The sequence below is a fragment of the Sus scrofa genome, chromosome 5, assembly GCF_000003025.6.
Source record: "Sus scrofa isolate TJ Tabasco breed Duroc chromosome 5, Sscrofa11.1, whole genome shotgun sequence".
Taxonomy (NCBI): domain Eukaryota; kingdom Metazoa; phylum Chordata; class Mammalia; order Artiodactyla; family Suidae; genus Sus; species Sus scrofa.
In genome coordinates, this window is record NC_010447.5 from 59,242,738 (window position 1) to 59,269,633 (window position 26,896).

The following is a 26,896-nucleotide window of genomic DNA, read 5'->3' on the forward strand; positions in this document are numbered from 1 at the left end:
CCTCAGTTTTTTTTGTTTGCTCGTTTTTGTCTTTTCAGGGCCGCACCTGCGGCATATGCAGGTTTCCAGGCTAGAGGTCGAATCCCAGCCGTAGCTACCTACACCACAGTCACAGCAACACGGGATCCAACCCGCATCTTCAACCTACATCATAGCTCACGGCCACACCAGATCCTTAACCCACTGAACAAGGCCAGGGATCGTACCTGCGTCCTCATGGATGCTAGTCAGATTCGTTTCCACTGAGCCACGGCAGGTACTCCTGGCCTCAGTTTTGTTGGCCTCCTTTCAATGCCTTTCTGAGATATTTTTCTGTGCCTGAGGGTCAGTGGACTTTTGCACAGAGACTGTAATGGTTGAGTCCAGAGCAGAGTAGCATGGCTCCCTACTACCTATTTGGTACCTCACATTTATCACCTTAATGAATAACTATGTTGTCATTTACTCACAGGTCTCCTCTTTGAGAGGCAGGAGTATGTGCAGCATGCAACAGCTCGATGTGGGATCTCAGTTTCCAGACCAGGAATTGAACCCAGGCCACAGCAGTGAAACTACTACATCCTAACCACTAGACCACCAAGGAACTCCCATCATAGGTCCCATTCTTAAGTGGTAAAGGAGAGCTCTGTGGCTCATCTTCCCTCTCCATATAAGTTGAACCAGTTTCACCTAAGAGTATTTACTTAACCACTTCAATTCAGTTTGACTCCACCTAAGACATTTAACTCAACATTTACTAAGTTCCTCTATTTTCTCTTTGTCAGAAAGACTCTGACAACTTGCTGTCTTTCCACAGGCTGTCCAAGACCATCCTTCAGGTCAACCCTCAGGTCTTACTATTTCACTACTTAAAAGAGCTAAGGGTCAACTGTAAACATCAAGGTTCCTACTGGTGGAAGTCCCATCGTGGCGCAGTGGTTAACGTATCTGACTAGGAACCATGAGGTTACGGGTTCAATCCCTGTCCTGGCTCAGTGGGTTAAGGATCCAGTGTTGCCCTGAGCTGTGGTGTAGGTCGCAGATGCAGCTTGGATCCCACGTTGCAGTGGCTCTGGCGTAGGCTGGTGGCTACAGCTCCGGTTAGACCCCTAGCCTGGGAACCTCCACATGCCGTGGGAACAGCCTTCTTGGGTCAAAAAAAAAAAAAAGTTCCTACTGGTTAAGCTTCTTTTAAATCATTTCTGAAAATGTTTAGTAAACTAGTTCCACCCTATGATGGTTAATCTTATGTGTCAATGTAACTGGGCCCGGGTGCCCAAATGCGTGTGGTCAAATGTTATTCCGGAGGTTTCTGTGAATGTATTCTGAATGACAACAACATGTAAATCAATGGACTTTAAGAAAAGCATATTGCCCTCCAAAATGTGGGTGGGATTTATCCAATCAGTTGAAGGTCTAAATAGAAAGCAAGACTGACTTCCCCTAAATGAGGGAAAATTCTACCAGTAGCCTTTGGACTTGAACTACAGTATTGGTTCCTCCCTGGATCTCCAGCCTGTCAGCCCTCCCTGCAGATCTTGAACTTGCCTGTGTCCAAAAACAATCTTATGAGCCAATTCCTTAAAGCTCTCACTCTCACTCCATGTGTACATCTTGTTGGTTCTGTGTCTCCCCATTCATCCTCCAGGGCTTGACTTGGAAGATTCCATCTTAGCAGGAGAGGACCTCTTGGGTGGGGCTGAGAGTTTGCTGGCGATTCTGACTAAAGAACTAAAGGGGGAAGGGAAGAAGGGATGCTCTGGAGGTCTGACCCACAACTGGGCATGTGACATGGGGGGAAAAAATATCCCTGGGAGAGCTAAGGGAGAGGAGTAGCCTCTTCCAATAGCATCCCAGAGGCAATGGAAGAAACCCCATAGGTCTGTCGAAGCTATCAATAATCAATGTGATCTGATTATGTTAATTTTAAATATGTTGAAATTTTATTTTCAGTTTCCATTGTATCTTTTTTTTTTTTTTGTACATTTCTCTGTGCAGTTATTTCATCCAAGATCACTAGGGACTGAAAGGTTGCCTACTTCACACAAAAACCATTCTCATCGTATTGGTGGTGACATGATGCTGGGGTACATAGCACCTACTCTGCTTTCCACCCTTGATTCCAGTCCTTACTGAACCCAGAAGTCTTCAAAGCTTTCCTTCTCTCATAGAGCCCATACAGATACACCCTAGTTTATGCAGTGAATGGGCTTCTGCAAGTACAGTGAGGCATATCTTTTGAATTGTGAAGACACAACAGAGGAGTTGGCTGTTTCAAAGAAAATTTACAAGTATCTCATTCCTTAATGCCATAAGCCATTCTGATTCAAGATCATAACCTTTCTCTAATGTATTAGCTTATGAAGTTTCTTTTTTTTTGCTTAAGAAGTTTAATTAAAGCAAGATAAAACTATACTTAACAACATTCAGTTGCGTGAAAGAGTTATGGTAGAAATGCTTGATGCATTATCAGAAAGTAGCTCAATATCTCGGATAAATGCAAGTTATCCAAATCAAACTGATTGAAAACTTAATTAGGAATGAGTGTCATTAGTATCCATATTTATCCTCCATTTTTTCAACAGAAAACATTCACACAGTGAAGGGAATCAGAATCTGTTTTTATATGCCTAGAGTTATAAACATTTGTATCAAAATATTTACAATTATAGTATATGAAATATCAATCTATTAAAGAAGAAGCCAAATACAGTACTAGGACAACCCACCAACATAATGCAAGTTACATGAAACATAAATGTCACAGAAACAAAGTAAAAGACAAGGGAATACATGGTTCACTCCAGTCATAGTCTGACTTTTTAACATAGAATCTCTTTTGGATATATCTGATAGGTAAGTCTGTTTCAGCACTCAAAACAGCTTTCTATACTCATGTGATCATTAAATCATAATTGAAAAGTTCATCATCCCATAGTTTTTGCTTGCCAACTGCTTTATCCCCAGCCCAGACAATTTGGTGGCCCACCCTCAACATCCCCTTAACCAGAATGAACCTAAAGAAATGTACTTAGTAATAATCCTTTTACATAAATACCAGCAATTGTGGCATAACAACTCCCCAAGAGGAAAAATATCTAAGAAATAAGATGAAGAGGGAGCTAGGAGAAGGAAAGCAGGCAAGATATCTCAGATTCTCCCTAGGGCAGATCTTCTCAGATTGGTAAAGGAAATGTCTTCCACCAAAAATAAAAATAAAAACCCTTCAGGCAGAATCTGAGATGGCTTAAAATAGCTGCGCCAGGCCAGAGCAATGCCTGCTTAACCAGGAATACCATACTGTATACGTCTATGTCCTATATGGAAATTCTCCTGTGGTAACAGACAAGCTCAACCTCCATCTGACTGGGTACCACAAGAGTTTTTAGATTAATTTTTTTTTTAAGGAAAATATCTGCCCATCACCTATTATTTGTATTTCTCTCATGGAAATTTTCTTCCTTTCCTGGGAATGTAGACACTCTGTTCCTGTTGTGACTGACATCTGATATGCTTAATACTTGACAATTATATAGCACCTTTCACCTAAGGATCTGTTCTTTGGTTTGGGTCCACATGTGTGTTAAAAAGCTTTCAGAATTGCCTTGCCTCGCCTGTGTTGCAGAACCAGCAGGCCTACTGAAGAGCGGCCGCTCCAGCTGATGTCAAAGCCAGAGTTGTCTCTGAACCTGGGAGCCCTGATCCCCAACGTGGAAAATTAGATAAAACTTCCTCAACGTGTATAATTTAGAGGGAGAGGAACAGATTGTGTTACAAGGATCGATATCCATCTCTCTCACATTATGTACTTAAACGTTGATTGCACAGAGAGAGGTTCTTCATAACATACCCCTAATATAGCCCTGCTGTAAGTCTACCCCTTGTTCCCATAATTTGTGTGGTGTGTTCCACCACTGAATTGGTCATTAGTAGCTTTACAGAAACTCCAAAGAGCTGCCTTGGCTTTAAGCAAGAGGCCCAGCAAAGTCTGTAGCAAGAGGTCTCCGGGAGGGGACAGCTGTGTGAGGTCTGGTCCGGATTCTGACCACGCCCCAGGCCTTCCACTGGGAAAAGGTCTCTTTCTCGGTTTCGCTGACCCACCACCTTGGCCTTAATCCCTATCTCTCTTCCTCCTATTTTGTCACAAATACCACTAAATTCCGCAGAGCCAAAGATCTGTTCCAAAGAGGGATGGTTGGCTCAGTGGTCAAAGTCCTCCTGCGGGCCCTTCAGACGCTGCTGTTTTGCTTTGGGTCGGAAGGGCGGGATGGCTTCCAGGCTTGGCCTACTCCGCGCAAAAGCAATATCTGCCCTGGCGGGGAACTTGTACCGCTATGCTAACTTGGTGCAGTGGGTCTGAGGACTGAATTCCCCTTCAGAAGTGGAGCCAGTGATGTGGCAGCTGCTGGGGCCCCAGGCCGTGTGTGTAACTGAGAACAGCTGGAGGCCAAGCCTGGCGGCTGGAGAAAGGCCCTCTGGCCCGTATCCAGGGAGTGTCTATCGCAGCCAATGGCTTTCTCCCAGGGCAGGGGCTGAACAGTATAGGACCCCCTCAACAATGTTTGGGTTTCAGCCCCTCCCCCCTTTCTTCCCCTCCCCCCCATCCCTCTCTTGGTTTTTCTTTTTCCGGCTTAGTGACTTCTACTCCCCTCCCAGATTCAAGGGCTCCCTCCTCCCCACCCCCCAGATTCCCAGTAACGCTGCTGCCTTATTTCTTTCTCAGGACCAGATAGAGAACGCCGATGATGAAGCTGAAGCAGAAGCAGATCCAGGCGAGGATGAAGGAATAGCCATGGTGACTCGCCGAGTATTGGTTTTTAGAACTGTTGGCATAATGATGAGTATAGATGGAGGCCCCCACCATGATGCACAGCCCTGCAGGGGGGGAAACAATGATGAGCTGTTGGTTTTGTTTCTTAACATGAAAACCAAGAAAAAGATTTTATAATTTCTTTTTTTTTTTTTTTTGGCCTTGCCCAAAGCATCCAGAAGTTCCCGGGCCAGGGATTGAACCTGCGCCATAGCAGTGACAACACTAGGATCCTTAACTACTAGGCCACCAGGGAGCTCCCCCAGATTTTATTCTTTTAGAAAAGGCTATTTCCCTCATAGGCAATGGGAAAATGAAATCTGGCCCCTTGCCCCTGAAACATAGTTCTGTTCATTTGCCCTCAACCAAGCTCGATGGTTGTACGGCTAAATCAGAGGTGTTTGCCATATGATATTGTTTATATGTGAAGTCTAAAATATGGCACAAGTGATCTATTAACAAAATAGAAACAGATCATGGACATGGGGGGCAAACTTGTGTTTGCCGGGGGGGTGGGGGAGAGGGAGACTGATGGGGAGTTTGGAGTTGGTGGGTGCAGCACTGTTGCATTTAGAACATATGGGTGATGGGGTCCTGCTGTACTGCACAGAGAACAGTGTCTAGTCTCTCAGATTAGAGAGAAAGAAAAGAAGGGGTCTGTATGAGTGGCTGGGTCACTTGCTGTACAGCAGACATGGAAGGAACACTGTAAATCAACTACGCTTTAATAAAAAAAAAATGTTTTTAGGAGTTCCTGTTGTGGCTCAGTGGTTAATGAATCCAACTAGGAACCATGAGGTTGTGGGTTCGATCCCTGGCCTCGCTCAGTGGTTAAGGATCTGGCATTGTCGTGAGCTGTGGCGTAGGTCGCAGATGTGGCTCGGATCCCGAGTTGCTATGGCTCTGGCGAAGGTTGGCAGCTACAGCTCCGATTAGACCCCTAGCCTGGGAACCTCCATATGCCACGGGTGTGGCCCTAGAAAATACAAATTAAAAAAAAAAAAGTTTTTAAATAGATGAATGGATAAAGAAAAAAATAAATAAATCACAGGCGTTTGGGTTCTCACATTTGCACTGGTTTGTATGGCTATGAAGTAAAACACAGCATCTCTGGTCCCTCACCTGGCTCAGCGCTCAAGGGTAGGATAACAAAGAGAAGCAGGAACGAGGCCTTCCAGGAATTCCCATTGTGGCGTAGTGGAAATGAATCCGACTAGGAACCATGAGGTTGCAGGTTCGATATCTGGCCTTGCTCAGTGGGTTAAGGATCCGGCATTGCTGTGAGCTGTGGTGTAGGTCACAGACATGGCTCGGATCCCAAGTTGCTGTGTCTGTGGTGTAGGCCGGCAGCTACAGCTCCGATTGTACCCCTAGCCTTGGAACCTCCATATGCCGTAGGTTTGGCCCTAAAAAGCAAAAAAAAAAAAAAAAAAAAAAAAAGACCAAGGCCTTCCACCTAACTGAGTGTACTGGGGAAGAGTGACAGGAGAGGGGGAATGGCAAGATTGCGTGCCTTGTGGCCACAGTTGCACCAGTTTCACATAAGGACTCCCACATCCCCGCCCTCTCCAAGTGCCTTGCATACAAGGGCTGCTGCAGGATGAACCCAGCCAGTGAGGGTTCTTATTCCAAGCAGCGGCCAGGGGTTCTCCCAAAGAGCACAAGTGACCATGGGAGCAAACTGAACAAGGCAGTTTCACGGCCCCGCATGCTCGTCTGTTCAAGCCCGCTGGAAGCACCCACAGTAAGATCAACAGGACAGCTTTTCCGGTGTAAGATGATAGATACTCACAGCACACCAGCATGGTGGCTCCCGAGAGGAAGAAGCGGTTGCCTTTCTCCATGGTGAAGAGCTGGAACACAAAGACCACGAGGGAGACGACAGAGAAGATGATAGACAGGATCATGAAGGCCTGCACCGACTTGAGGGCATCTGTGGACACAGCGGGGAGAGCGAGGATGTTAGGCTACCCAGTCCCTGAGGGGCTGGCCATTGCCGAGCGCACGAATCATCTGCGCCAAGTACAATAGCTTGGGATATACCTTCACCGCCGTATAACAGGGTATCAGTACAGCCAGCACTGGTACAGTTTTTCCAAAGACCGACAGATCCTTGTCCCGCATCTGAGACCACCCAGACCTGAAATCACAAAGCAACAAAGTTCTTTAAGCATTGACCCTCTGCTTTGAAAGACAAGAAAACAAGGGGATCAGCTTGTGGCAGGACCAACTCTTAAGCAAGACATCATAGGTGGCCATAAATACGGCAAGAGGCCCATCTCTTGGTGGAAGTGAGGGCTCCCTAAAACAGAAGTCACAAAGGTCCCAAGAGAAAAAGGAAAAGTCACCTCATCCTCTGGGTCTCACATTCCTCATCACTTGAAAGAAAGAAGGAAGGAAGGAGAGAGAGAGAGAGAGAGAGAGAGAAAGGGAGGGAGGAAGGAAAGAGAAGAAAAGAAAAGAAAGGAAAAAGTAATTCAACCACCGCTGTTTAAAATTCTAAGGCTCTAAGAAAAGGAAACCCTGCATGAGGAAATTGGTTTCCAGGAGGCACAATTCATACATCCTACCAAGGTCGTTTCACGTAAGGGTATGGCTAAGAAGGAAAACTGTCAAGGAAAAATGTCCAACTGGGACTTCCTGCTGCTGTGCGTGGGATTGGTAGCATCTCTGCAGGCCCAGGATGCAGTTCCATCCCCGGCCTGGTACAGTGGACACAGTGAATTAAAGGACTGCAGCTGTGGCTTAGGTTGCACCTGCGGCTCAGATCTGATCCCCGGCCCAGGAACTTCATATGCTGCAGGGTGGCCAAAAAAGAAAAAGAAAAAAAAAGTCCAACTGGAAACATGTAAAAAACATAAGGGCAGTGAAGAGAAGAGCCAAGATCCAGGTGAGCAATAAACCACTGTCATCTACACAGAAGGACACACCTTGATTGTCATAACATGAAAAGGAATTCCCTAGTAACAGAGTAGAGCCAGAGCTCTCCTGTGGGGGCAGCTCAAAGTAGAAAAAGGACCAAAATGTATTCCCCGAGGCTGGCTTATTCCCAGCGCCCCCTCCTACCTGGCCCAAGAGGAACAGTTACCCTTCTGGGATGGAAAACAAACCCCCAGCCCTGTCTATACAGAGTCTGTTAAAATTCGAGTTACTGGAAAAGCAGGGCCAGGATGTCAAATCGCCTTCCTGCTCTTGATTCAATAAACACCTGTGTGCCAAGCCCCACATTAGAGGCTGATCATTCAGATATCCAGCTCTCCGCATCCACTAATCCAGTTTGAAGTCGTTTATCAGAACGGTTATCCTGAGAGATTTGGGGCTGGCGTACAGAACGGCTAAATTAGAGTCTGGAGGAGGCCTCATGGGTGAGAGTTCTGTCTTAATCACGGTGATGCTTAAATTAGCCTCGCTTATCATCACACCCAAGAAGGTTGGCAAAATGCTTCTGTCTGAACTTTACAATCCATTTGTCCTTCACCTGTAAACAGGAACCCAAACAGATTCTAGAACCATCTTTGTCTGCCTGGTGATGGGTGGCCTTGATGTTTATGTCCAAGAGATGTCATTTTTTTTTTCTGAGAAAAGCACGATAAAAGCAAATTGGACCCTGCTAACTACCACTAGATGTCAGAGTAGCCCCAGGTTCAGAAAAAAAGAGATGGTCCCTCCATCATTTTTAGGCTGTTTGTTTTGAATTAATTCAGGGGAACCAGATTAATCTTGCAAAATTCCACTTTTACATGCTACTCTCTGCTCAGAACTTGAATCTGTCTGTCATGCCACCAAAGTGTCCCATCATCTCAGTCCCATCATCGCACTCCCATCTATCCTTCTAATCAAGGCTCCCAGAAGCAAGGGAAGTTCCACTCTGCTGCGTGGTGTCCTCATCATGCCCTGAACAAAGCCTGTCCCTCCCACTTGGGCACATCTGCCTGGAATGCATCCCTTGCTCCTTTCACTCTGTACCTTTCGAAACACACACACCTGTCCTCCAAGCTCCACCTCCAGGGAGAAGCCTAGCCTGGCGGGATCACTCATGTGGGCATTTGTTACTCAGTGGCTTGAAGTTTGAGAGATTGCTTATTTTTTTCCACGACTAAGCTGTAAATCCACACAAGGGGCAGGGATTATGGCTTAAATATCTTTCGTAGCACTTTCTGTAAATATTCAGATAACTTCTGAATGACTGAGTGAATGAATGAACCAAAGAACACAGCTTACATTGGCAATGGTGCAAACGAACAGCATGACGACAGTGGCGATGTGGACCACAAAGATACCAGCCAGTAACACCAACATGTTGGCTTTCCGATGGCTTGTGAGCGAAGAGAGTTCTGAAAAGAGAGGAGAACATGAAAGGGAAAGGAGAGGTTACTGTCGGATTCTCTAAGACCATTCAGCTTTCCCACGCGGGTAGGCTACCTGCTAAAATCTAGAGGGGTTGCAATAAAAACCATCGCCATTTCATCATAAATCCCTGAAAACACCTGGTAAGCCCGGTTCCCCAAATGCCTACTCGTCTATTTACATAGACCTGAACAGAAATATAATTCTGCCTCACAGGTATTGACTCATCCCTCCAATACAGCCTGTTTCAAAACAAGGAAATTTTAGGATAACTGCTATTTTATTTTGTTTGTGTTTAGAGGTCAGAAGAGGACTTTGGTTTTTTAAAGTCCTTTCCCAGCTGTAATTTCCAAGCCTCTGTGCAACAGTGTCATATAAATTTCCATTTTCCACTAGGGAAGTGTCCACACTTCTGTGAAACTGCTCACCCAGCAATTTTAATCGAAGTGGATGCCTTCGGCAGAACAGCAGCTATTTCTCAATGCCCAGAGACTGAATCGGCTACTGATTTGATCCCAGACAAGATATAAAATGGGAGAGCCACAACCTCTATTATAATAGTGCTGTTTGATATTCCATAATTATAACAACCTAATTACAGTTTAATGATCTGATCATCTGCCGATGGAACATTTCAAACTTGTGTTATTGCCCCTGAGCCTTTGGACTGCAGCGTCATGGTATGGATTCTCCTCTTAGTGGGGGGTGGGGGGGTTATATGTCCTAGATCTCAATAGGACAATGCCGGGGCTTTCAAAGGATGCAGCTTGAGAGACCACCGAAGGTGTCTGCAGCTTGTGTGTGACATTTACACAAATTCCAATCCTTCAGGGCTCAGAGCCGACAGGCAAATGCATCAATCACAGGGCTGGTGGGAGGATGGGTTAAGTAATATAGTAATGCAGATAAAGAGGGCACATGGACAAACAGAAGCGTTCAGCCTAATCTCAGCAGAGTGAAAGAAGGGAACCCAAAGATCGTAAAACCTAGAAAACAAAGAGAGTGTAAAGGCTGCATGAGGGGCCATCTGTTCTGATTTAAGTCCTCTGCAGGAGAGTTTTGTCATGCCCAAGACAGTGAGCTGCAGTGCAGGCTCAGGAACTTCACAAGGAAAAGGCGCAGGTTATTCTCACCCGAGGCAGGGTGGAGGTGTGGCTGTCCCCACCCAGGGAGGAGACGCTGGTGCACATCCAGTAATTGTCCCACGTCTGTCTCCCTCCCTCCACCTAATTTAATTGAAGCTTTGAGTGAGTGTGAGCCCCTTTCCCAAGGGACTGGATATTTATTGATTCAATCATTCCAGCACTTCCAGTGTGTTTTATCTCCTCTCCCTTTGCTCATCAGGCACTCAAAATCCAGAATGATCTACTCTACCCCAGGGTCCCTTGCTCACGACAGACCAGGAATGAGACGCAGACACTGGTCTTCACTGTGAAGACACTGGTCTTCACTGCCACCCCAGCCCCCAGCCCCACCCACCATGCCAACCACCCTCCTCCTACCAGACCCCTCCCCCCGAGCCACCTTCCCCTTCCAGATCACATCTCTGCACCTAGGCTCTTTTTGTAGACACGTGTCCCATTTAACCGTGAATGACAAAAATGATGACGTTTACCCTGCCACTCCAGGGGAGAGCTTGGAGCTTTCATGCTCGCTATTAATAATCTCCCCACACATTCAAATTCAGTTTGGCTTTTCTCAGGTACTTGCACACCGCCTCAGTTTTCTGCTCGACTTTAAAGCACAAAGTGAAAGGAGGTTTTTGAATGAGACCGACGCTGAGTTCGAATCCTATAAAGGTGTTTGAGATTTCCATCTCAGTTTCCTCGTATATAAAGTGGGCATTGCCATACTAACTGTACAGGGCAATGTGAAGGTCACTTTGGATCCCAGAGGTAGAGTTCCTAGCACAGTGCCTGGCATGTGGCAGCTACTAGTGGGCTTGCTTTGGTCGTGGATATCAGGATTACAATTATTGTTATACGAATCTGAGAAGCCGTAGCCAACCCAACCCCATCAGTCCCCATGTTAAGTCAGGCTGCCCCATGTTAAGTGCTGGTCATCAGAGCTGCTATCCAGTTCACAGGGCAGTGCATGTAAAATCACGTGGGTCTTCATAGAAATCGCCATTACATCTAATCCTTGGCCCTTGAGTGGGGGAACCACTCTTCTCAGCCCTGCCCTGACCATCCTCTCAACACCCCCAAGTTTGCACCCCATCCCTCGATGCTAACCTAACCCCTCATGGCGAAAGGAAAAGGCATGAATTCCTTCCCCAAATGCAGGGAATTAAAATATTACCTAACGAGTCTTATGTTTAATGTTCCTTGGGCTCTATAAATGACTTTTTTATTACTTTGCTTCTCATTTACAAGCATCTTCCTCCTAATAGGGTTTGAGGGGTCAAGGACAGAATATGATACACCAAGCGAGGCTTCTTAAATAAGGTCCAGGGAAAATGCAATGAGTTTCCTCCCCTCCATGCTGTGGGGCATCCAGCAGGGTTTTCTGTCACCTTGGATGACTCTGTAACCTCCAAAGGTGAGTCTGATCCCTTTGGGCCCTGCTCACACTCTCTCTGTCCTGATGTCTTGAACATTATTGCCTTCCAAAGACCCTGCACCTGCACCTCGGCCTGCCCACCCCCCACCCCCACCCCAGGGCGTGCCAGTTCCTTGCCACTGGTTCTCATTTTTGAATCTAAACCACAACCCCACTGGATCGCTTTGCCCCTCCAGGGCCCACGAGAAGGACGTGAGGAAATCAAGCTAGGAAGACTCTTTTTTCAGGGAATTCAGATTTCCATAATCATGTTACATCTTTTCAACAAAGAAAGGAGCAAAATGCCTTGGATTCACAAGTGTTCTAGGTGTACAGAACACACAATCCTCTCTGCTTTTGGCAGCTGTATCCAGCCAGAAGGAAGAGCTGTTCAGCAGGAGCTAAGACATCCCACAAAGAGTAATTTCTCCATCTTTTCATCACCCCACATTTGTCATGTTTTATTAGTACCATCCATTGTCGGCTTTGAGGGGCTTCCTTTTATTTCAGTGGCCCTCCCCGACACATTTGGAAATGGGATGAGCTATCTTCTTTTCTTGTTTGTTTTTCTGGCTGGATCACAAAGAGCTTCATAATAGATATTCTGTTCTTGAACTTTCTTGGGCACTTCCTACTGGTCCATATTCTCGGCAAGGAGCAGCCTTCGGCCACATTATGCAAGCCCCTCTCTCTCCCTCTTCTCTTTCTCTCATCCTGCTTCAGATCCTGTTATGTTTTTGTGCAAAAAATTTAACCAAGGCACTATCTCCTTTTTTTATTTCTTTTCTTTTTCTTTCTTTTTTTTTTTAATGGCTGCGCCTATAACATATGGAAGTTCCCGTGTCAGAGATTGAATCCGAGCCCCAGGTGCAGCAACACTGGATGCTTTAACCCACTGTGCTAGGCCAGGATCAAACACACACCTCCACAGTGACTGGGGCCGCTGCAGTCAGATTCTTAACCCATTGTGCCACAGTGGGAACTCCCAAGCTATCTTCTTAAGTGTCTGGCCTGGATCATCCCTAAATACCCAATCCCTATTCTAGATCCCTCTCCCTCCCCACCCCACCCCCGCCCCTAGCAGAGAAACCCTCATCCTGGGGGAGGTGGGGAGAGGGGAGGTAATCCTTGAGATCTTTAAGGACCACCAGGAGTGGTACATAACAGCTGAGTGAGGACCTATCAAGCAGTAGAGTAGTTTGGGTCTAAATAAAAGATATGCTCTTGAAATTTATTTACATGCAGGGCGGCTTTGGAGGAGCCTTACTCCTTCCCCTGATGTGTAGCATGCTTCATATATTAAAAAAAAAAACTGAAAACAGACCATTTCTGAGCACTTACATCTTCAGAAGTATTGGCTACTATACGGAATTCCCGTCGTGGCACAGCAGAAACAAACCCAACTAGGAACCATGAGGTTTCAGATTCAATCCTTGGCCTCAATCAGTGGGTTAAAGATCCAGTGTTGCTGTGACCTGTGGTGTAGGTCGCAGACATGGCTCGGATGCCACATTGATGTGGCTGTGGTGTAAGCCAGCAGCTGTAGCTCTGATTAGACCCCCTAGCCCGGGAACCTCCATATGCAGCAGGTGCAGCCCTAAAAAGACAAAAACAAACAAATGAAACAAACAAACAAAAAAAAGAAGTATTGGCTACTATACTTTCTTTCCACAATACTTGACTTCTCTCTCCCACCTCTCCCAAATGCTGTGGGTGGCACTCCCCAGTGAAAAGCATACCCCTAGCTGTGGCTGAGCAGCTCAAGCCAGAAAGCAGAGGCTAACAGTATGGCGGTTCTGAAGAGCTGGGTGCTACACAACACCTACCCCTCAGAGGCATCTGTGCTCAGGGCAGTCCCAAAGTTTGTCAGGGGGCTGTTGGGACTTCCATCACATTATTTGTGGCGTTTGGCATAGGACCCAGGCCACCAAAACTAGTGAATTCACAGCATTCCCAAAGGATAAGATGCACACCGACTGCTCTGCGTGGGGTGCCAGGAACACCTCCTCCACCCGCCACTGGAAGCAGAGCAGAATCCCCTCCTTTCTCCTCACCCACCCAACAGGCTTGGGACCGGGTGGTCAGGGATCCATGGGGCTGGGTGGGAAGCTGAGAAAAATAGAGGCAGCAAGAATGGGGACTCCAGAGAGAAGTGATTGTTAAGAGGAAGGGAGGTTAGTAACAGAGCCACAGACAGGCTCTCCGTTATCCCTTTCCTGTTCTCCCTTCTGGCCAAACGGACAGGCCCGCCAGTTCCCTTTCCACCACCGCCATCTTCGTTTCTGGACACACTTCCCCTTTTCCTCCTGCGTTGCCCAGACCAGCACAGGGTAACGGTCCCTTTACCCTCCTGTCCCTGATGCAAGCTTCACAACGCCTACCACTCTTAATCTGGACGAAGATCTTTGCTGACAGGAGATGTATTACAGTTGGTAAAATGACCCTGAAGACTATGGTTGCTGGTCACTGTCACTGTAAATACTGACTAATGTAGGGAACGGAGATAACTTCCCTCTCTCGTTGGCTCCATCCACCTACATTTTTATTGGTGTCTTGCCTCTTGCAAAAATTAAAAGAATCCAAGGACCACAGCCCTGAGACAGCCTTCTATTGTCTCTCTGTCTTTTTCAGGTAGCCTAGTACTTCTATAGGGGGCCCTGACCAGGAGAGATTCATCAGGCATCTCTGGACACCTTTTCTTTTCTGAGGGGTAACTAGTAAGTACTGCAGAGACATTGAGAATCATTGACTTCTAGCGGGACAGCTGAGATGTTGGAAATCTGGCTCCATGATTGCTAAGCTAGGGGTCAGATAACTCCTTCCTGCTCTGGAGTCGTGTGTTTACTGAAAAGCCACCAGAGTCTGGGGGAAGCAGTGCTCTGGGGGGGGGGGGTCTAAGGAACCATAACTGGGATTAATACAACGGAACAGACCACCAAAAACTTCTTGAGCAAAGGAAGTGGCGGAAATCCTGAGCTTGAGTCACCGAAGAACTAGCTGGAGCCTGCGGGTGTCACTTAATCAGAAATGGGGAGCTGGGAGCTTTATGAGCAATGGGGGAGTCCCGTGGAACTCAAAGGTCCATGACTCACTTGGAGTGGGTGAGATCCTCCCAGACAAAGGCAAAGTGGAGGCATCCCCGACCAGAGGATGCAAGATAGCTTTCTGAGAAGCCTGTGGATCTGGCTGGCCAACCAAGAGACAGTTTAGTCATTTCCCTGGCAGCCAAAGACAGCCCAAGCTTTTCTGGGGAGACAGGAGCAATATTGACCAGCTGCCAACCTCCCCATCACTCTTTTCTCTTATCCCAGTTTTATGGCCAAAAGCATCACAGTCAGGTCTTGCAACCTGCCTCCAGTATTTATCTCCCAAGCATCCTCACGTTTCACTCCCATCGTCACTGACCAGCTCAGGACCATCAGCCTCTCCCGTGACCCTCTCTCTGAACTCCCCCTTCTTAAGTATATTCTCTGTGCCACTGGGTTATCTGACCTTGTCACTCCTCTGCTCAAAATCCTCCAAACACCCCACCATCCGTACCACCAATCAGGAAAGTAGATCCAAACACCTCACACTGGCATCTGGAATCCCTGGGATTAGGGTTTTTTTTGGTTTTTTGGTTTTTTAAAAGGTCTATTTTTGTATCCTTCCTCCAGTAACTACCTATCAAATTCTTTTCAAAGAAGTTCAAATCTTGCCTCTTCTAGGAAGCCTTCCCAGATACCTAGGTCAGAAGTAGTCATTTTCCCTGTTATTAAAACCACTAGTGGGAGTTCTCGTTGTGGCTCAGTTGTTAACGAATCCGACCAGGAACCATGAGGTTGCGGGTTCGATCCCTGGCCTCGCTCAATGGGTTAAGGATCTAGCATTGCCATGAGCTGTGGTGTAGGTCGCAGACGTGGCTCGGATCCTGCGTTGCTGTGGCTACGGCGTAGGCCAGTGGCTACAGTTCCGATTAGATCCCTAGCTTGGGAACCTCCATATGCCAAGGCAGCGGCCCTAGAAAAGGCAAAAAGACCAAAAAAAAAAAAAAATTTAAAATTAAAACCACTAGTGGCAGCCTGCCTGGTTAATAGAGTTATTTACAGAAATGTTTGGCTCCCCCCACGGCTAAGATTCTAAGTTCCTGAAGGGAGAGTCTTGTCTATGACAGGTATGAAGTATCTACTCAGCAAGCAAATAAGTAAATCAAGGAAGGCAATATTTTCTTCTCCATGGAAAAATAATCGACGTCAAAGTGACCGAAGTCTTCATAATAAACCACAGAATTCTGAAGAGAAAATGTTTCTCCTTCTTTGTATACGTGAACTTTAGTCCTGTATTATTTTTAGAAATTATTTATATACTACTATAATTATGTATTGAACATCATATGCAAACGCTGTGACTATTTCCTGAGTAGCTTTGACATTTGGACATTGCAAGGGTATACATGTGTTTGTTCCTTTTTATTCAAGAAACAAGTGAATGCAAAGAAAAATCTTAAAGATCTAAATGTTTTGTCCACAGACTTCCCTTTCCTCTCTATCTCTAAATTACAGACTCTCTGGACTGAATGAGGAGCTTTAAAATTCCTCCCCCATACATGAAATACATCTACATATCTATGGCAAGTCTTTAAGTCATGCTTACACTCCTCTAGTCACAGGGAGCTCACGACCTACCAAGACCCGCTCCTCTTCCAGTCCTGACAGTGCATCAGTCTGCTCTTGGCAATGACGACCTCCCTCGTATTTCTGCTCTAACCCTTCGTCTTCACCATTTTTCTGAAGTGGTCACTTTTCCAGGGGAGCTTCCAGGTTATCAGAGAATTAGCCAAAGGATATCACCCAAGATCCCCAAATCTCAAGCCTGTCATGGCATAGCACTGGGATAACTCAACTGCTGGACACTCTGTCTTTTCATCGATGGATGCCTTCCTAAGGGTGAAATCCCCATCTCTTTCGGGATACCTGCAAACTTGGAAGAAAACTTTCTCCTGCCAGCTGACCAAGACCCCATGCTTTCTCCAAGGCACGAGAAAAGATGAAAAGCAAAGCGGCCTTTGGTCCTACCATCTCCATGGGCCAGCCCAAGCTGCCCTCCTCCTCCACGTCACACCCAAAACCACGGCTGCACTTCTCCTGGGGAGGTCGTGCAAGGGGGCGGCCCCAACACCTCTCTGTCCTCTACACGTCAGCATCATTTTTGTTCTGTTGGTTTGCTTGATGTATTTGTTTCTCACTGAGGATCGTGGGGGTTGGCCACGTGGATGTCCAGGGAACACAAAAGCAGAAAAGGAAATGCAGTCTTTGGGGAGAGGCCACAGAGGATGTATCCGGAGGAGGAAAAGGCTGGGATTAAAGGCAGGTTGAGTGAAGGAGACCTTGGATGAGCCTGTCTGACTCCAATGTTATTGTTGTCTTATGTCAAGTGTACTTTTCCATTCTAAATATTGTTTTTACTTAGGGGTGGGAGAGGGGGGCATTCATTTCTCCGTGGGAAACGTGGAGGAAAAGAATCCTAAAGGGCCATTTCCTCCTGCTTCTGGATGTCTGAGGTTTGGTGTGGAAGGAAAGAACTTCAGGCTGTACTTCACAATAAACACATCATGCCAGGGCCCGATGTTTTTAAATGCAGGAGAGGGTTTATGACCTGGAGAAACATCAGCAATCAAGCGGCAAAAAGTAACAGGAATCTACATGCTCCAAAGAAAACAACTCTTTTTTCATAGTTGGGGGTAAAGAGACGGCACCTCCCACATGTGGGCTCTCATGAATGGGGGTTATTATAGAAAGGGTGGTGTTTATCCAGCACTGGTACAAACTAGCATGAGTCTCACTCAGTTAGGGATGAAGCACCCGGGGGTGAGGGGAAGGGGACAAGCACGTTATTTAAGGGGGGGGGGGAACAGAGAGAGAGAAGGAAAGAAAAGAAGCACGTATTTGAAAACTAGATTCTCATAAAAATTCTGCCTCTAACTGCTGACTTTGGGAAATGGACCTCTCTAGCCAGTAGCTCCTAGAGAGACAGGATATAGAGGAATAAAGGTTCACCACTTTTTCCTGACTCTACCACTTTTTAAAAAATTTTTTCTGTTTGTTTGTTTGTTTGTTTGTTTGGGGCGGGGGTCTGCCAGTGGCATGCATTCGTTCCCAGGCCAGGGATCCACAGCAGTGCCCCAACAGCGACCCGAGCCACAGCAGTGACAATGCCAGACCCTTAAGTATTAGGCCACCAGGGAACTCTTGCTGTTGGTTCATCTTTGTGCTCCTTTATGGAAAATGGGAAGCTGGGCCCATTGGAAATGGACTTGGAAGCTCCTCCAGCAGAAGCTGAGGGCCAACGACGCTGCTAAAAGCAGACAAGCAGCTCTGAATCTTGTTTTTGCAGATGTTCCCAAGGAGAAGAACTGCTCCCTTTGGTTTCCCCTCGTCCTCTTTTGTGTCTGGGGAGGGGGTGGTTCTGGGCAACATCTGCAGAAGCTCAGGCCAGATCTGGGCGGGAGGCCGGGCCCAGCCCCCCCGCCCCCGGACCACAGCTGGTCAGGCCATTGGGCGATGTCCCCTGGGCGAGGATAAGGATGGAAGCTTCGTTGTCTTCTGCTTCTGACAAAAGAGGAGCATTCTGGCGGCCAGAATGTCTCCGAGGGAGAGGTTGCCAAGATAATGACTAGGGTTTGGGAAGAAAACCAAGGTGTGGCCCGGCCCCGGCGGCGCTTGGGCGGGCCCAGTAGGTGGCGGCAACATGCTTCAACCAGCAGGGCTGCATCTCGGAGGTGGCAGGAAGGAGGGAGGGAGGGATGCAGGGCAGCCAGAGGCGCCCAGAGCTGAGCTGAGTGCCTGGGGTGGGCTTGGCGGGGGTGGGACGGCCCTTGGCTTTGCTTCCCAAGGCAACTGGTTGGTGAGAGGCTTAGCCGCTTTGAGGTTATTCGGACCAGTCCCTCAAAGAAGGGAAAGCTGGTCCCCAGAGTGAAGGCAGAATCAGAGCAAAGCCCATCCCTGGCATCTTCCAGGCCAGGCCTCTTCGCCTGCCACTCAAGCTTCTCTCTCCTACTTTGGGCAGAAGTTAGAACTTCACCAGATCTACCTCTCGCCCTGTTCCTCTCACCACCACTCAGTTAATCAAAAGGTCAGCACCGCCCCCCAAAACAGTGCCACTGTTAAAAACAGAGGATCTGGAGTTCCCGTCATGGCGCAGCGGAAACGAATCCGACCAGGAACCACGAGGTTGCGCGGGTTCGATCCCTGGCCTTGCTCAGTGGGTTAAGGATCCGGTGTTGCCGTGAGATGTGGTGTAGGTTGCAGACATGGCTCTGGCGTAGGCCAGGGGTTACAGCTCCAATTTGACCTCCAGCCTGGGAACCTCCATATGCTGCAGGTGCGGCCCTAAAAGACAAACAAACAAACAAACAAACAGAGGGTCTTTGAAGAGCTGCCGCCTCTTCCTGGGGAGCTGCTGAGAAGATAGAGCCAGTCCAGCCAGAACCAGACCCTTCAGCCCCAGCTCACCCCTCAGCACTGCCAGCTCCCAGGCAGGCTTCAAACACTCCATCCTGGCCCCTTCCACAGCCCAAGACCCCTCCTCACTGAACCCTTTCTCTGAAATAAGCGTGGACACACCCAGCTGCACACCTGGCTGCCCTGACACTTCAGGAGAGCCCACTTCTCTCCACCTCCCCGCCTCCAGCCCCCTTGGGCAGGGTCTTGATTGTGTGAAGGAAGACGTCCAAGTTTAGAGCCTCCTTCTGCTCTTGGCCCTGATCTGACGCTTCTGAAAAGGGAGGAAACGTCTGTGGGGATCACGCCCTGTTGGCACAAATGCTGAATGGAAACTCAAATGCTGCTGAGCAACAAAAGATGCTTCACGGGGATGGGGGCGGGTAGGGGGTAAGGGACAGAATATTTGGCCCTAAGAACCATCCTGAGACCCGGAGGATGGGTGGTCCCCAAACGGAGGGGAGGAAGTTGGGCGTATAGCACCCTCATGGCTGGCCTTGTTCTCTGTCCCCTTCCTTGACTTCCTCATTGAACTTTCTCCCTCATCTCCCTTTCCTCCCAACCCACAGATCTAGGGAATCCCCAGCCGATCCCCTTGCTCCCCCCAGCCCCCACCTCTGGCCTTCCTCCTTGGCCCTCCCCTTTCCTCCTCCCAATTTGCCTCCTAAACACACCTTTGGGGCCACACCCTCCTCGACGAGAGGGTGGGGCTCCTTTCCCAGGACCAGCCCCAGGTCTCCCAGAGCCTGGTCTGGCTCCTGGCGAATCCCTTGCTGTTGTCAGGGTCTTAACTAGGCTTCCAGAGCCTGGCCCGCCCCACCAGAGCTTAGGTTTCCTAAATCAAACCTCTTCCTTTTCTTCAGCGAGGTGGGTGGACACTCACCGCGACGGAACAGTAAAGCCCAGAGTCACCGCGCCTAAGGAATCCGGGCTGATGAAGCAGAGGAGACCGCCTGGGTGCCCTGGCCTCCCTGAAATGCCCCTTCTCCGGTGGCGTGTTGCTTCCTGTGGCTTCCCTACCAAGGTTTATGGATTAATCTCGAGGTTAGCATGAGCCAAGGGATTTCTCAGAACGGGAACGGCAGGATCTTCGAACAACAGGGTCTCAGAGCCACAGGAGGCCGTGGAGCCCACCAAGCTCAGTTCCCTCCACCCTTCGTGGAGAAGACGATCGTCCTGCCCACGTTACATGGCAGAGTCCGGACAAGACAGAGTGGGGACAAGGCCACACCCCCCGCCCCGCCCCGCCCCGCCCCGCCCCGCTTCCTATTCAGCCTTCCGGCATCTGCACAAGATTCTTGCCCCCAGTTTCAGCCTCCCCTTAGCGGGTTCTCCATTTGGATGACCCCCCTTGAAGGAAATGAAACAGGCTTGGGAATTATAAAAAAAAAAAAACCCACCACATCCACAATAAGGCCCCCTGGCACCAAGAGTGGGGGAGTCCATTTCAGCTCCAGGGAAATAACATTTCCACAGCAGAGAAAGAAAGGTTGAGCCCAATGTTTTGTTTCAAAGAGAGAAACACCAAGACCTACCTACAAGGGCTTCTCTTTTTAATCTTTGTGCTTCAGAATCAATAAGTGGAGAGAAATGCATGGAAACTGAAGGGTTACACAGAGTGGTCTTGAGATGGGTGTGTTGAGAGGTGGGGTTTGGGAATTCAAGCAGACCCCCACTTAGAGACATAGTTGGGCGGCCTTGATCACTAACCCCAACTCCAGGGTCCTCTGGGCAGAAATGGGAAAAGCATTGGAAAAAGGATGTTTATGGTCTGAAAATTCCTGTTCTACATTGGTGAAGGATTACGAGCTCTTTTCCAGGGACTGACGTCCAGATTGCCCGCTGGCAAGTAGACCCAGCCTACGCAGGACGGGCAGCCTGTTCCTGTACTTACTCCGACAGGAGGTAACAGCGTAAAGGCGTGAGCTCCGTGAACTATGGACCATATTAAGGGACCAGCCCCACGAAGCCAAGTTGGAAGCCTGTGTTTCTGGTATTGGAGTAATTTAACCATGACCTCGTGGTAGTAACTGGGTGTGTCTCTCTGAGTATGTATATCTGAGAGTCCCAAATGTCTCAGAGCTTTCAGGCCAGACAGCTATGTATACACATGTGGCCAGTTCAAGGAGTCATATGCATATCTGGTTAGAAAATGAAAATCTTCAGAATCGAATCATTTGCCTATGGATGACTATGTGCATAGTTTCAAAGCTTCACAAATGCTCTCTGCGCGGGGAAAAAAAAAAGGAAAGAAAGAAAAAAAATGCTCCCTGCTCTTTCTGAATCTTAGGTAATAATAACAATAATAATAATAATACAGAGTCATCAAATTTTACTCATGAAAACTAAATAAAGGTCAAGAGTTTAGAAGATAAGAAGTTCTGGAGGGATCAACAACAAACATGGAATCAGTATTTTCAGGCTTGCAGAACTAAGAACAAAATTCAGAGGTTATAGAGAAGCCAACTTTGCCAGATTTAAGAAACTCTGGTAAGAGAGCTGCCCAGCAAAGGGGGCTGAGCATGGAGAAACGCTCTGAGGGATCAGGCCCTTCCTCCAGAAATTTTATTTTATTTTATTTTATTTTATTTTATTTTATTTTATTTTTTAGGGCTGCACCTGTGGCATATGGAGGTTCCCAGGTCAGGGGTCCAAGTGGAGCTACAGCTGCCAGCCTACACCACAGCCACAGCAACCCCAGATCCCAGCCGCGTCTGCGACCTACACCACAGCTCATGGCAACACAGGATCCCCAGCCCACTGAGCGAGGCCAGGGATTGAACACGCAACCTCAGGGTTCCTAGTCGGATTCGCTTCCGCTGCTCCACCACGGGAACTCCCCTCTGGAAATTTTAAGGAAATGTAAAGTGCCCATCTGTCCGAGGTGGTGTGAAAAGGCAATTTCTGCATGTGGTCGGAGAAGGAATGCATTGACTTCCAAGATCCCTCCCAAAGTCTGTGCACAAAATCGAGGATGAAATGTGACTAAATTTGCTTTGTGCCCTTTCCTGAGGGCATTTTTCAGGTAGGTTCCCTTTGGGGCTCTGATGCCGCTCCAGAAAAGTTGTTTGGCTTCACCTCTAAGCCTCCTTGGTCCCTGACTGCTTTCTCTCCACTGGTCCCAGTGGGTCTTATAGGACAAAATGCCCAGAGCCACCCAGACCAAGCCAAGACGGTCTGCTTCCCCAGGGTGGGCTCTATGCAGGGTATTCCCTAGGACCCCCAGCCTCTGGATGTCCTGGGAAGGGGACTAGCCAGCTCTGGCCTAGGAGGGAGGCAGGAAGAGTGGAGAAAGGCGCAGTCTCATCCACGGTCTGTGGAAGGGACATCTTTCCTCTTCTCAGAGGCTGCCGCGTACCCCAGAGGCGGAGGCGGGGGGGCGGGGGTGGCCAGCATCTGTTCTGGGATGTGATCTGCCCTTGGGTTGGTCCTTGATGGCCTTTGGCCAATTCCCAGGACAGTGTTGTCCCCTCAAACAATGCAAAATCTGGGGGGTCCTGGGACCAGGACGCCAGACCGGACATCCTGCAGCCCTCCAAACAGCTCTCCACCCACACCCCCTCCCACCCCCACCTCCGCCCCAGTCTTCAGAGTCTGGGGTGGAATTCAACCCACCCGGAGGATGGGAGGCAGCAGGAGGAGGAAAAAAACAACCCTCCCCTTTCAGCATTGTCAAAGATTTACAGCTGAAATCCAGAAACACTCCACCACCAAGGAACTCTCTCCCTACTTCTTGGAGAAAGAGGGGAAAGTAGGAATCAGAAGAGCATCATTTAAATTGCTCTCAAACTCCAGGAAATAACATGCAGTTCACTTTCTCATTTACAAGACTGCAACGTAACGCGAGGTGTTGCACTAAGAGTGAAAGGGTTTACAACCCCAGAATTGTCGGTGTTTCCTATTTGCTGACTGGTTACATCTTCTACTTATGGGTTTTAACCTGCACAGGCTAAAAGATTTGTCCTAGCTTCGTAGAATCAACATAATGATGGCTTCCCTAATCCACAGCCATGTAATCTGGAAATAATGAACATTTCAAGCAAAGGCAGGAGTTCCCTGAATCTTGAAAAGTTGCCCTGGCACTTACTTAATCATCCCCTTGAGGGCAATTTTCCTAGGAGCCTTGCCTGTACCAGCTACCCAGACTGATTACATTTGAATCTTCTCCTCCAACGAGCTGCATTTGTACAGAAAAAGCCTAATTTCATCAGACAAGCTGAATCCTGTCATTCTCCTCGACCTGTTTATGTAGGGGAAAACATATACCAGTATCGATGTTGAAATGGGCCACACCTCAACCAAAATGCTAACCTTAAAGAAAAAAAAAGTAAACAGAAATCACTTTTCTTCCTCTCTCCAGATTCTCTCATGATGAGCATGTTTGCAGTCGTACAACCATGTTTTGGAAAGAGTGAGAAGACACACGTTCCAAAACACTTGCCACCTTCCATGCAGAAAAATCCACCTACAAAAATTATTTTACCGTGTCCACTATGCTGTCTTTATACTCAGCCCTAAAACAGACGGAGCTGTGTGTCTAGGGTAAAGGCACAGAGCGATTCAACATTTTTTTTTTTACAAGAATAGATGAAGTTCCCCTGCCCCACCCTCCCCCTCCAAACTCCGTTTCCTCCAGCCTCTGCTCACCCGGCACATCTGGTGAGGGGAGAGAGTGTTCTGGAATCTACATCAGGCTCCCGATGCCAGCGAAAGAAGCCCTCCCGCATTTTGTTTGAAAACTCCACTTGGTTTGCTCTCTCCCTCTCTCTCTCTCCCTCTAACGGTTTTCTTTTAACCAACCAATGCCCCCACCACCACCACCATCCTGTGGAAAGAAAAAGCTTTTACATTTAAACAAAAGCGAATGAGCCAGCCAAAGGACAGTCGTAAAAGCAGCCACAAAAATAAACTGAAGAGCAGACATCTATCCACCATCGCCCCCACCCGCCCCAACCAAAGACCAGCAAACAAGCAACCAACAGAGAAACAATTTGGGTCCTGAAGCACTTTCAATCAAAACAGAGGAACAGACATCTGGCAAGGGCCTTGTGTCATTTCAAAGGTACGCCTCGTTTCCTCCACCAAGAATAGCCTATTCCGGTGGGTTTCAAAGTCCCTGCTCTGCTCACACATTCAGACTAAGAATGAGAACCCAGTTCCTGCACGACAGAATTCTGGCCCAGCCCTGCTAAGCCTGACCCCCGTCAAACCAGATTTTACTGAGCCCTAAGGAAGAAGTTGTCTCAGTGCCCGCTTTTAGCCAAAAGCTGGAAGGACTTGATTCGAGGAGTCATAAAAAAATAGTAAAGGAAAAAAGAAAAAGCGAAACTTTGGAAGGTCAGAAGGAAGGCAGGAACGTGTGCTGGGCTATGGGGAGCTGTCCTACCTGAAGGTCCCGCGACCAAGGTGCCCTGAGTGGCAGGAGCTGGTGACCGGCAACCACTCTTCGGGAGGTTTGTGACCACAGTGAGGGGAGGGCCGGCCTCCCGGGGTTATAAGTTTCCTGAGCTGGTGTGCTGGGGTGTGTGATGGGCGGTTTCTTTTCACTGTGTTTTAAAGGAGTTTCTATGAATCAGTCTGGCTTTTAAAAAAAAAAAAAAAATGTGTTGGTAAGCTACGCCCTGCTAAGCTGGCAGTCAGTCAAGAGAGGCTGGGAGGGAGCCATCAATTCAGAGAAGCCTGTTTCAGCTCCCGGTGACTCAGACACGCAGACCGCAGTGGAAAAAGGAGTGACATTCCTTCAAATGAGTAACAGGAGTCACACAAATAGATCTGTTTCCCGAAGCCCATTCCTCCTTACCGAGGAAGAGAAGGAGGAGGAGGAGGAAGGGGAGAGTTGGTTACTATGGATATAAGAAAACACAAGTTATCTGGCCACACTGTCATCTGGAGGGAGGGCTGGGGAGGGGGACATCCTAGCTAATCATCCCACGAGAGTCCCCAGTCTTCCTTCCCCACCACTCGCATCAGCGGCTGCTCAGAGTCAGGAGGGATCGGATTTCCCTCTGATTTACTTCCCCCGGCCTGACCCTGGGCATCATCCTCAGGGGAGCCTGTACAATAAAGAAGGGGACCCACCAGGAGCCCTCGAAATGATGGGGGGCAGGTTGGACGGCTGCTGCTCTTTAATTATGCTCCATGAGTGCCCTTCTGGACTCCTCACATTCACATTCGGGAGGAAGTCCTCCAGCTCAGAACTTTGTTCTCTGATCTTCAGGTAATAATTACGTGGACCTTGCTCCTCAATTGAGCTCCTCAAGCATAGCCATCACAAGCACCTCCCTGCCTCCCTCCCCTCTCGCTCAGCACGGGAGCTGGGAGGGGCCCCAGGACTCCTGTCACCCCACGACCAGGCATCCACTGGAGACCAGAGCCCAGCCATTCTCCACTTGGCCTTGTGTCTACTGGCAAAGCCACCTCCGCCTGCCTCAGTTTCCCAGTCGTAAGTGGGGTAGACGGTACCTCTCTCGGGATTATGGTGAGAAATACTCGCAGAGCGCTTATAACAATGCTCGGCACATGGTAAGGCCTTGATAAATATTAACTAGGATGAGTATTTCACTGAAGAAGGAACTCAGGCCCAGAGAAGTGAGGTAACTGATCCGAGGAGAACAGCACATTAGCAGGAGCAGCTTGGTTCCAAGTCGGCCACACCCGAGCAACTCTCTTTCTGCTCTTCTCTGCTGAATCATGACAAGCTATTTTCAAATTCTTCTTCTCGGTTCTTTATTTGCCCATTCAACCAGTGCATTTGCACATAGCCATGCAGTAGGCACTGTTCAGAGCACAGAGTCACAGATGTGAGCAAGATCCCTGTATCCTGGAATTTATGTGCCGTAAAGGAACAGAGAAGGGACTGGTGGCTATTCCACAAATGTTGATAAAACGAGGTGGTCAAATTGTAGATGAATTGTTCCTCTCTTCTGGGTCACATGTCTAGATTTTCCAAATCTTCTGCCATGAACCTACATTCCTTTGGTTTTTAGGAAAAAAAATATTTTCTAACAGAGAGGAGGGACTATTATCTGAAGTGGATGATGGGGTAACACCACACACATGCGTGCACTCTCGCGCACACATGCTCACTCAACCTCCATCACTCATTTGCTAATAAAAATGCCTGTTTGAGAGAAGCCCCTCCCAGAAGTGGGAGAGGCGTCCTGTGGTCTCTGAGCAGAGTCAGCCTCCAGAGAGGAGGGTGTCTGGTGGAGAGACCTGGGAACCGCCCTCTCCAGGGGCTGTGAGGGCAGACCAAGGCACAGCCTCCTGGAGGTACCGTCTGCCACCCCACCTCACCTCCAGGCCTTCTCCCATCCTTTTTTTGTCTTTCCTTCCACCTCCAAGGCTGTCTGAAGGTTTCAAACTCTCTCTTCCCGAAGCAGTATGTGGAGGGGGCTGGGCCCAGGGGTAGAGTCAATGCTGAGGCACATGTGGTCTGGTTGTATTTTGTTGTGGTGGTTGCATTTTTTAAAGAGAAATCTGGGGCCAGGGAACAGCCAAGGGGAAGCAGTCTGCCTCCAGCCTCCCTCTCTACACGCACTCGGGCAAAAGGCAGAAACTTTGCAAGCGGTACTTGAGCAGAGGCGTCACATGGTCCTTCTGGATTCTTGGATTTCCACACTGGGTATGAAAGGGCCAGGCAGTAGATTGAGAAGGTGACCTGAAGACGGGCAGGATTCAGAAAACAGCTCTAGGAGTTCCTGACGTGGCTCAGTGGTTAACGAATATGACTAGGAACTGT

The 26,896-nt window shown here is 48.2% G+C and overlaps 1 protein-coding gene across 3 annotated transcripts; it reads right to left on the reverse strand.

The window, feature by feature from the left end:
• EMP1 (epithelial membrane protein 1) lies at window positions 2,580–24,729 on the reverse strand. Of its 3 annotated transcripts, none has more exons than XM_021090848.1 (5): window positions 24,542–24,729; window positions 9,011–9,123; window positions 6,833–6,929; window positions 6,582–6,722; window positions 2,580–4,854 (listed from the first exon to the last, which is right to left on the reverse strand). In XM_021090848.1, the coding sequence occupies exons 2-5, from the start codon at window positions 9,086–9,088 to the stop codon at window positions 4,688–4,690; spliced, it is 483 nt and encodes a 160-aa protein (XP_020946507.1). In that variant the 5' UTR covers window positions 9,089–9,123; window positions 24,542–24,729; the 3' UTR covers window positions 2,580–4,687.

Coding starts and splice junctions, on each gene's coding strand:
- EMP1 (XM_021090848.1), bottom strand. CDS start 9,088: ATGTTGGTGTTACTGGCTGGTATCTTTGTGGTCCACATCGCCACTGTC. Junction 6,723..6,832: donor CCTGTTATACGGCGGTGAAG/GTATATCCCAAG, acceptor CTGTGTCCACAG/ATGCCCTCAAGTCGGTGCAG. Junction 4,855..6,581: donor AGCCACCATGCTGGTGTGCT/GTGAGTATCTAT, acceptor CCCCCCCTGCAG/GGCTGTGCATCATGGTGGGG.